Raw genomic sequence first — 11,645 nt, forward strand, 5'->3', positions numbered from 1 at the left:
TCAAACCCCAGCTTCATATGGCACAGCATACTTGAAGCTCAGAAAATGCTCAAAGATGGTATGAAATGGAGAGTGGGAGCAGGAGATAGAATTAAAGTTTTGGGTCAGCCATGGTTGGTGGACAACAATAATATGTATATTACTACAACTTCTCCTGCTATTGTAAAGACTACGGTCAATTCTCTGATTTATGTTGATAAGAGAGAATGGGATGCTGATCTTATTCGAGACATTTTTAATGAGAGGGACCAGTGCTGTATTTTGAATGTTCCGCTGAAGGAGGGCAGTTGGGAAGATGTGCTTTTCTGGAAATGGGAAAACAATGACATTTACTCAGTGAAGAGTGGTTATAAGCTGCTGCAGGTGCAGAAGAATGAATGAAGGCTAAGTGATGAAGCTAGTATTTGGAAAACGTTATGGAGAATCAAAGCTCCCTCGAAGACGCTCAATCTGGTATGGCGTGCTTTAGCTTTTTGTTTTCCCACGTTAGTTCAGTTGCAGCAAAAACATGTTAATGTTTGACCTTTGTGTCTAGTGTGTTCTACTGATGTTGAAACTATAGAGCATGCTATTTTCTTATGTCCTTTTGCTGTTCAATGCTGGGTTGTGCTAAACAAAGCTATAAGGTATGTGCTGGGATTAAGTTTCTCACAATATCTGGAAAACACTTTGGCTCTTTGTAATAAGGAGCAGCAAACGGAAGTTGTTACTCTATGTTGGGAAATCTGGAGAGCACGAAATGAAGTAGTATGGAATAAAAAATCTTCTACGGTGAATAGAGTAGTGGCAGAAACAAAGCAGTACCTTACACAATGGAAAATGGCCCAAAGTCGTTCTACCAATGCCCTCCTCCAACCTCAAGCTGATGGAGATGGGGCTGTTGTTTGGGTTAAATCTCAACCGGATACAGTTAAGGTAACAGTGGATGCTGCTATTTTTGAAAATCGGGATGAAACAGGCTTCAGTGTTGTGGCTAGGGACTCTACAGGTACTCTCATTCAAGCTAAAACAGTTATCAAGCAAGGTTTGATTAGTCCGGTTTTAGCTGAGGCTATGGCGGTGAAAGAAGCTTTGAGTTGGATAGATACAATGAAGTGGCCAAGGAGTGTGCTGGAGTCTGATTGTTTGGTGGTGGTCCAAGCGTTTCGCAGCCTTACTCCGATGAGATCTCATTTTGGGTTAATTATTGAGGAGTGTCTTCGTCTTCTCTCTCAGTCAAATAAGGTTTATTTGCACTTTATTAAACGGTCTGCAAACATGGTATCCCATTAGCTTGCTAGGGAGTCATGTTTTTATCCGGGTCGCAGTTTTGATTAGAACTCCATTCCAATGGAGGTGAAACATTGTATTGAGCTTGATTTGGTGGAGTAATGAAGTTACCAGCTTTTCGTCAAAAAAAATCTTATTATATAAACCACATCATCTTTTTCAGTCATATTTTATTATTTTAACTTTTGAGTAAATAAATTATTGCTTTATATTATTTATTTAACTACGTTTTTTTAGTTTTGGTAGTTTAACTTATTATTATGTATCTATCTATATATTAAAAGAGGAATATGGATAAATTGAGCCATTTTAATGGCGGTATAATTATAATTTTGCCCTTTTATATTCGAAAATTATATAAATGTCATTCCTCACACAATTTTTATTAAAAATAGGTATATTGTTGTATCTACCAAACCCCAAACCTCCTACTCAAAAATTTCATATCATTATCATATTGCTACATATATTTTTGAGTTTACATTAAAATTCTTATTAGATAAGTTACATCTTTTTTAACAAATTATTTCTTTTATTACTTTAATTTTTGAGTGAATAAAATATTAGTTTATATTACTTGTGTGCCTCCTTTTTATTTAATTTTTGTAGTTTTATTATAAAATTTAAAAAATGCCACTCCCTCATATTTTTTCACTCACTTCACATTTATAAATTTTCTTAGTCAACCCCAATAAATTTTTTTTATATTTTATTAAATAATTTTTTATAAAAAATAGTATTTAAAAAATCATAATAATTTTAAAATAATCTATAATTTTATTGATCAACGTTTTACATTATGATATAATATATATTTTTAATTTGCATTCATTTACATTACAAATCAACTTTAATATGATTTGATATTAAAAATATGAGATATTATCAATGTTTTTATATATAACGAATTAGTAGGCTGTTTTTATTTAAAAAATATACTAAAAATATAAAATTATTTTTTTAATTATTCCCTGCATCCCCGTGAGAATCCCCGTTCTGGCGGGGATTGATGATTAAAATAATTCCCATTTAGGATTTAAAGTGTGTTCGGGGATCAGAGACGGGGATAGTACTCCCCGACTCCGAAGTGACTCGATTTTTATCCCTATAAACAAACTTCAAATGTTTTTGTTACATTATATAATTTTAATTTTCTTATTAATTAGGATCATATAGCTTACAATAAATATCTAATCTCAAAATTTTCGGTGTAAGTTAAAATCGATCTTTACGATAAGATATATGTTCTCACCACTTAAGTTATCGAATACCGCTCTAATAGTATGTATGAAAAAAAGAGTAAGACAATATAATAAAAAGTTAAAACAATCATTTATCGTATTCAAAAATTATTTTTTATAAATGCAAATTCGGTCGAGATAATATTTCAGTCGCACAGGCTTTTACGTTAGTTTTTTCTAAATATTACGTAGTGCATTTACTGGCCCATCATCTCTGGCCCAAATCCATTTCTTAAGCCCGTGTCTTGTTTTTAAAGTCCCAGCATGGTAAAATTTGTTTTTAGCCAATAATTGCTTTAGTTACTTGATAATCATTTATAAATTTCATTTCTTAATATCATATTAACTCCAATCATTAATTAAGCATTGATCATTTATTATTGTTTTAAGAAACCCATTTTCTTACTTCTCAAGGTGTTATTTCTTAACTGCAAATATATAGCTCATTTTTTTTTTGACCAAAATGCAGAAGTTTTATTTCTCAACTGAATCAAGCACAATACAATCTTTAACTATGACCGGAATAGAGCTTCCGTCAAATATACGATCAGGATACATATGTGACAATCGAGCAAGCTCGTGTGCCGACCTATTCGCAGACCGTTTAATGAAATACAACTCCATGTTGTTTAACCCTTTGATTATCCTCCTGCAATCCTCAATAGTGCGTCCAAACCTTGAGCGCATGTGGACTGAACTTCGAATGCTCTGGATCACCACTAGGCAGTCAGATTCCACTACAGTCTTGTCCCATTTCATTTCTTTTATCCAGCTCAAAGCTTCTTTGATTGCTACAGCTTCTGCCATACTGGGTTGCAAAAGCTCCTGCAGAAGTTTTGTTTTCGCGCTCACAAGACCACCTGTATAGTCTCTGGCCGCCATTCCCATCCCTGTGGCATGTCTGTCATTGAATGTGGCTGCATCTACTGAAATCTTCACTGTGTACTGTTGAGGTTTTACCCAAATTTCTGCCCCATCCCCAGGCATCGACGGTTGGAGAGGGACCTTATAGAATCTATTTTGGGCTATCTTCCATTGTGAGAGATATTCTAAAGTAGCTGCAACTACACGCTCTGGCCTCGAAAATTTTTTGTTCCACACCACATCATTTCTATACCGCCATAAAGACCAGCAGAGCATAATCATCTTGACTTTGTTTTCCTTTGATTCATGTAGTAAACACTGCTCAAACCAATTCGCAAATTCCCAAGTCGAGTCCCACACTGGTGAAACCTGCAAAACCTCCCAACAACTAGCTGCAAAAGGGCAGTGGAGAAAAATATGAGCTGTATTTTCAACACCAGACTTACAAATTTCACACAGAGAGTCAACTTGAACTCTTTTCTGGATAAGCTGCATTTTAGTAGGTAAACAATGAGTCAAGGCTCGCCATAGCACACTTAGAGCCTTCTTGGGAGCTTTAATTTTCCAGAGAGCTTTCCAAGAGCTATCATCGTCATGAACTGTCCATGCTCCTTTTTGAACCTGCAATAAGTTATATGCACTTTTCACCGTGTACTGACCAATGATATCCCAATCCCATTGTAGCATATCAGAATCCAACTCTTCTTCAATGATAGTTGCTTGTATACTTTCCTGATCCCTATTATTGAAGATATCTGCAATCACTTCCCAATCCCAATTCCTTGTTCCTGTGCACATTAAGGAGCTGACTTTTTGATTGACAATTGATGGAGATACTGTCGTGACAAATGCATTCTCCTTGTTTCCCAACCATGGCTGGCCAATAATATTAATATCATTTCCTGTACCAACTCTCCAGCTTGAACCAGTTAAGATGACATTCTTTGCTTCTAACAGACTTCTCCAAATGAAGCTCGGACTAGAACCCAAGCTGGCTTCCAAGAACGACGTGTCCTTAAAATATCTGGCTTTGTAAATTTGAGTTGTAAGACTATTTGGGTTCGTGATCAGCCTCCAACATTGTTTTCCCAACATTGCCAGATTAAAGTCACGAAAACTTCTAAATCCCAAGCCTCCAGAATGTTTGTGTTTAGTCATACGATCCCAGGCCATCCAGTTGATCGTACGGCCACCAGAATCAGTCGAACTCCACCAAAAATTAACAAGCATCTTTTCAATTTCTTTGGTGATTTCGATGGGTAATAAAAACACATTCATAGCAAATACTGGCAAGGACTGAGCAGCTGTTTTGATTAGTATTTCCTTCGTTGGTTTTGAGAATTTCTTCGGTCTCCAACTCTGAATTCTGTTTTGAACTCTATCTTTTAAGTAGGCCAGCACCACTGATTTCTTTCGACCTAAGATGTTAGGGAGTCCCAAGTACGTGCTATGCTCATCTGCTTCCTTCATCCCAAGCTTATGACTTACTTCAACTCTGTTGTACTGGATAACATTCCCACTAAAGAAAACTGAAGACTTTTCCTTATTAATTTTCTGCCCCGACGCGTCTTCATACACTTTTAAAAGTTCCAGCACCTTGTCAGCTTCATTCGTATCCGCTTTACAGTACACATAACTATCATCAGCGAAAAACATGTGTGAGACTATTGGAGCTTTATTGCATATTCTAATTCCATGAATCAACTTTCGTTCCTCGTATTGATGAATAAGAGCTGATAGCCCCTCCGCACAAATGATAAATAGATAAGGAGACAAAGGATCTCCTTGTCTAAGTCCTCGACTAGGGCAAATAGGACCAATAACATGCTCCCCATGAACAATATTATATGAAACTGACATGACACATTGCATTATTAAATGCGTCCACCAATCAGAAAATCCCATCTTCAGCAAAATGCCACACAAAAAAGTCCATTCAACTCTATCATATGCTTTAGACATATCAAGTTTCAGAGCCATGTACCCTTCTTTCCCAAATTTCTTTCGCTTTAGATAGTGCATCACCTCAAAGCTGACCATAATGTTGTCTGAAATCAGCCTCCCCGGTAAGAATGCACTCTGAGAATTCAAAATAACTGAATCAAGAACTAGCTTTAGTCGATTGGAAAGAACTTTTGTGATTATTTTCATGACCACATTACACAACGCAATTGGTCGTAGCTCTGATAAGCATGAAGGGTTCTTTTTCTTCGGAATGAGGACTATATTTGTTTCATTTAACTCCTTCACCACTTCTCCTGTATGAAAAAATTGCTTAACCAACCATACTATATCTGGGCCAACAACATTCCAATGTTTCTGAAAGAAAGCCGGGGTCATGCCATCTGGCCCCGGGGCTTTATCGGGATGCATTTGAAAAATAGCGTGTCGAACTTCCTCATCTGTAATTTGACTAAGCAGCTGCGCATTTTGTTCTTCACAAATTGTTTTCAGAATACAGTCAAGAACATTCCCCTCTTGAGTATTAGTGGCTGTGAACAATTGCTGGTAATAACTTTTAATCAGCTCATGTAACCCATTCTCCCAATCGAACCAATGCCCCTCCTCACTTTTCAACCTCTGGATTCTATTTGTACGACGTCTACTGTTGCAGGCCGCATGAAAAAATTTAGTGTTTTTCTCTCCGGCCTGTAACCAAAGCTGTTTCGACCGTTGTCTCCAAAAAATTTCCTTCTGATCCAACACCAAGAATAATTGCTTTTTTGCTTCCATATATTCCGTTTTTGAATTCTGGTCTCTGCCATTTCTTGTCGCCTTCAAAATCCGCTTACATTCCTTTATTCTCTTATTAAAACAGCCTGTGATTTCCTATCCCCAACCCTGTAAATTGTTAGCACAATTACGAATTTTGTTCAACACGCTATCGCCAGGCTCCTCCTTCCAAGATTCTCTCACAATTTGGCCACACATTGGCTCAGTCAACCAAGCATTTTCGAACTTGAACTTGAAATTATTCTTATTCACTTTCTTTACTGCTGGTATTGTCAATAGAGGGCTGTGGTCAGACGGGGATCCCTCTAAATTGTACACTATAACCATTGGAAATCTATCTAACCTTGCAGCATTGGCCAAAACTCTATCCAACCTTATTTCTGTCCACTGGTCCGAATTTCTCCCTCTCTCCTAAGTGAATTGATGTCCTGTAATCTCAAGATCTTGTAACTCTGCATCTCTTAGATAGTCATTAAATCCTTCAACAAGCCAATTTGGATAAGAATGACCTCCCCTTTTATCTTGTTGGGAAGTAACATTATTGAAGTCGCCAATCAAGTACCATGGTAAATTTGCATCTCTTGCCAGGTGTCTGAGAAGATCCCAGGTTTTATGCCTTTGAGCACGAATAGGTTCACCGTAAATACCTGTAAGACGCCATGGATCCTTACCTTCAACTTTTATTGACACATCAATGTGATTCTTTGACATACTCATAAGGTTGACATCCTCCGCGTCTTTCCATAATAAAGCAATACCACCACTCCTTCCTTGAGGTTCCACAGTTAACAAGCCTTCAAATTTTAATTTCACACATAACTCCTCCATCTTCCTTCGACTCGTAATGGTTTCACATAAAAACATGCACTTTGGTTGTTCATACCGGGTGACATCTTGAAGGAACTGAATTTTTCCAGGCGCACCCAACCCCTGGCAGTTCCAAGCTAAAGAAATCATAATGATTGGCGGGTCTGCAGTGCATCACCCGCCATAAATTCGTTTTTTGAAATACTTTGGTTATCCTCCCCTGTCTCCATGCTTGTATCATCTTCGAACTCCTGTTTATCCTCTACAGTTTGGTCCAGGCCTAATCTACGCCTTTTAGGGTCCACTATAAATAATTCTGAAGAGTCCAACCCAGTTTTTTGCCCATCTCCTTGATTTTTCAAATTATGCTCATTACCCTCGTTAAGATCAGTACGTTGTGCATTATCTCCTATAATTCCTCCTTTATTGACTCCCACCATATCTCCTTTACCTCCTCCCGCGTTATCAGCTTTTTGAAATGAACCTCCATCTAATCCAATCCCGTTATTCACGCTGGTTTGTTGCATTGTCCCACCAATTACGGAGTTCATCTTTCCAGCGGTTGCTCCAAACTTCTCACCGGAATTAGTTGCCTGAACGGAATTTGGGTTTCTCAACCACCTTGATCCCACTGTATGTGTTTTCCTCCTTGGTTCGGCACGCAGCCATGAGCCATATGCTTTTTGTACATTTCCCCCTGGATTATCGAATAATCTCTCACAGAACTTGTCACCATGCCCGACCATACCACAGATAAAACAGAATGTGGGAATCGCCTCGTACTTAAAGTTAACCCAGCACCAATTTTCCTCCGTCTTCTTAAGCTTCATGCGTCTTTTAATTGGCACATCCAATGTCAGTGTAACTCTAATTCGTAAATAGTCCCTCCATACCCCAGTAAAATTGTTTGAGTCACTTTCAATAAACTTCCCTATGTAATTACCTACATCAGTGGCAACACGTAATGACATGAAACCAGCACTCATATCATGTAACTGGACCCAGATGTCTAGATTATTGATAGCCATTGTCCTAGAATTGTCACCTTCCTTCAACCTCTCCATGATCAAATGAAATCTACCAAACATCCATGGGCTACCCTCCATTACCCGCTTAATGTCAATCTCATGGTAAAACTGGAATAAGAATCTGTTGCCTTCAAGTTGCTTCACATATAAACCCCTTCCTGGCCTCCATAATGATGCCATTTTGTGCTGCATCGCTTGAAAATCTATAGGAGAGTCAGTGAGAAACCTCCCTACCAGGCACCACCTAGTGTCTATGTCACTCAGATCATCGGTTGTTCCCCCATAATTGATTCCCCCATGTTCCTCATCAATATTGACCAATGCAAACGCTTCCTCCATTTCTTGAATAGATTTATCCCCTCTCGCCATTATGAAAGCTAATAGTTGAAAGCTTTTGGTTACAGAATAATAAGGTTACAAATTATAAACAAAGACCGAGTGGGATACACTCAACAAAAGCCAACCATGTCAGATGACAAGACGAAAACGTGGGAAGTAACACTTATATATAGCTCATTTTAATTTAGCCGACTTGCATGTTCAATAGCCTTTTAAGTTAAAGCCCATATTTTATCTTCATAAACCAAACTCATATTAGGCCCATGTCATTTTCCGTGTATTAGTTCATGCCATGCCTAGTTATTCAGTTTCGATTTGTATTAGCTTAAATTTATGCACATGTTCCCATTTTTATTTTAAAATTTTTATGTATCTCTTCATATTATTTTTTAAAATATTTATACAAATATATATAATAATTATAAAGTTATAATAAAATAATAGTATAACATATGGTCGTAATTTAGTAGGATAAGTAAACTATGTCCGGTAGGTTAATAATTTAGTTGTTTAGCGGATATATAACACTATTTATTTAATTTTTCAAAATATGATAAGTTGTGGTCGTAGTTTAGTAGAATAAGTACTCTAAGTCTAATATTTTAATAATTTAGCAGTTTAGAGGATATATAACACTATTTATTTACTTTTTTAATAAATAAAATTATGGAATAACCGTTGAACCAAATTATACCCCATTCCGGTTATTATAATATAGTACAGATTTAGCCTAATTTTTTAATCCTGCTTTTTCTGTTTCTTGTAAACTGCTTTTCGAAATCTAGTTTAAATTTTTTAAATTCATAAGTTAAATTAAAATTTTAATTTAGTTGATTAATTTAGATAAATCAAAATCCGTCACAAACTTTTTAGTCTAGTTCGCATAAATTATTAATTAAGGAACGCGGAAAATTTATAGTCCTTGTGGAACAAATCATAAATATTAAAATAATAAATTGTGCGTTTGCAATTAAAATGTTTATTTTTGGCACATCAAGTTTTTGATGCCGCTGTCGGGGATTATAATTATGTTTTTGCACCTTAATTTTTAATTTTTTGAATTAGTTTTACTTACTCTCTTTGTTTAATTTTTTTAGAAAATTGAAGATTTGGAAAGCTTATTGGAACTTCATAAATTGCCAAGGATCGATGGAATTTTTGGAAGCTTACTTGGATAACCCGTATCTCTCTCTTTTCCTATTTTTCACTAGTTATGAAAACTAACTGTTAGATATATTTGATAATGTCATGGTTAATATGATTTATGTTTAGTTTTCAGATCTTACTTAAACAGGATAAATCAGTACTTACTGAAAGTCAGGATTTAAGGATATCAGTACTTATATTATCAGGAGATAATCATCAGAAGATGGATATCAGAACTTAAGTGCTGAAGGATGTTCATATAAGGACAGTAGCTGATTAAAGGAAAGAAGATCGAGATAAACATAAGAAGAGATATGCATGAAGAAGGAATTCTATGAAGAATAGAATACTTGGAAGAAAAGATATCTGATTGATATATTTTAGGAAGCAGAATTATATTCCATATCAATTAGCAATTATCTTGTAACTGTGTAGTATATAAACACAGACATAGGGTTTACACTATAAGTGTTAATATATTCGAGAAGATTATTCATTGTAACCCTATCAGCTCTCGTGATATTTGTTCATCACTGAGAGGTAACAGTTCCATACTGTAACAGAGTTTATTGTTTCAATAAAGTTTGTTTTCTGTTACTTGAGATATTAAAGTTTGATTTGATTGTACTTTACACTGTATTCACCCCCTCTACAGTGTGTGTGACCTAACAAGTGGTATCAGAGTCTATCTGTTAACGCACATACAGTATAAGATCCAAACACAATCATGTCTGACACAGAAACTCCAACTAAGCCTAGCAAAACTGAAGAACCACCAAAGACACAAATTCAAAGTCGGTATGAGACCATCAGAGTTCCCATATTGAGACCATCTGAATATCCCATATGGAAGGTAAGGATGACCATGTTCCTGGAAGCAACAGATCCAGAATATCTTGATAGAATCAAGGAAGGGCCTCACAAACCAACCAAGCTCGCTGTTGCAGTTGCAGGTGAAGCAGCAAAGACCGTACCAAAGGAGAAAAGTGATTATACTGCTGAAGATATCGCATCAATTGCTAAAGATGCTAAGGTACGACACTTACTGCATAGTGCCATTGATAATATAATGTCAAACAGGGTAATTAACTGCAAGACTGCTAAGGAGATATGGGATGCTCTGGAAACAAAGTGTCAGGGAACTGATACAATTAAGAAGAACAGGAAGACAATACTCACTCAAGAGTATGAACACTTTGACTCAAAGGCAAATGAGTCATTGACTGATTTATATGATAGATTTGTCAAACTCTTGAATGATTTGTCATTGGTTGATAAGAAGTATGATCTTGAAGATTCAAACCTTAAATTCCTGTTAGCTCTTCCTGAATGCTGGGATTTGAAGGCAACAATAATAAGAGACAACTACAATCTTGATGAAACAACTCTTGATGATATTTATGGAATGCTCAAGACTCATGAACTTGAGATGGATAAAGAAGCAAGAGGAAAGGAGGAAAGTCAAGGACAGTTGCTCTTAAGGCTGAAGAAGAATCCCCCAAGGCAGCTACCTCAAGGAAAGACAAGGGTAAAGCTCTTTTCACAAAGTCTGATACTGAGTCATCAAGTTCTGAAAGTGATGATGACTCAGATTCTGAAAGCTTACCTGAGACTGATGCTGATGAGGAGATGATGAAGCTGTGTGCTCTTATGGTGAAAGGGATCACAAATATTGCATACAGGAAGTTCAGGAAGGGAAAGAAGTTTTCCAGGAAAGGCACAAGTTCTGATAAGAAGAATTTCAGAAGATCTGAGGGCGAAGGAGGAAAGTCTGATAGAGGAGATTATACCAATGTCAAATGCTATAACTGTGGTGAGAAAGTCCACATATCTCCTGATTGCAACAAAGTGAAGGGTGACAAAGGCAAGGCTCTTGTCACAAAGAAGAAAAGCTGGACAGACACCTCAGACTCTGAAAGTGAGGAGAACTATGCTTTAATGGCAAATGCTGATAAAGAAAGTGCTGAGAGCAGTTCTGAAGCTGCTGAAACAAAGGTACCTCAGACTACTTATGCTTTTCATACTGATGATATTAATGAGTTGAGAAGATATCTTAAAACCATGTTTGTTAGTTATAGAGATCAAACTTTAACATGTGAAAAATTAACTTCTGAAAATCTTGCTTTTAAGAAAAGAAATGATTTCTTAGAAAAAGAGTTAGTTATGTTCCGTCAAACTCAGAAGGATAGAGATGATGCTTTTTATGTTAGGGATGAAG

General features: G+C 36.5%; 2 protein-coding genes across 2 annotated transcripts; one reads left to right on the forward strand and one right to left on the reverse strand.

Annotated features, from left to right (window-relative positions):
* Positions 1-416: 416 nt before the first annotated feature.
* On the forward strand, positions 417-1,272 carry LOC141685211 (uncharacterized). The gene is made up of 2 exons (XM_074490326.1): positions 417-453; positions 536-1,272. Exons 1-2 carry the CDS (start codon positions 417-419, stop codon positions 1,270-1,272), a joined length of 774 nt encoding a protein of 257 aa, XP_074346427.1.
* A 5,246-nt stretch (positions 1,273-6,518) lies between these two features.
* Positions 6,519-7,064, reverse strand: LOC141685213 (uncharacterized). Its single transcript, XM_074490327.1, has one exon. It carries the CDS (start codon positions 7,062-7,064, stop codon positions 6,519-6,521), a length of 546 nt encoding a protein of 181 aa, XP_074346428.1.
* Between the last annotated feature and the right edge of the window lie 4,581 nt (positions 7,065-11,645).

The sequence above is a fragment of the Apium graveolens genome, chromosome 9, assembly GCF_009905375.1.
Source record: "Apium graveolens cultivar Ventura chromosome 9, ASM990537v1, whole genome shotgun sequence".
NCBI lineage: Eukaryota > Viridiplantae > Streptophyta > Magnoliopsida > Apiales > Apiaceae > Apium > Apium graveolens.

What these genes read in the sequence shown, in the direction of transcription:
- LOC141685211 (XM_074490326.1), top strand. Translation starts at nt 417, where the DNA reads ATGGAGAATCAAAGCTCCCTCGAAGACGCTCAATCTG. An exon ending in CCTCGAAGACGCTCAATCTG is followed by an intron (nt 454 to 535) that starts GTATGGCGTGCT and finishes CTTTGTGTCTAG; the next exon opens with TGTGTTCTACTGATGTTGAA.
- LOC141685213 (XM_074490327.1), bottom strand. Translation starts at nt 7,064, where the DNA reads ATGATTTCTTTAGCTTGGAACTGCCAGGGGTTGGGTGCGCCTGGAAAA.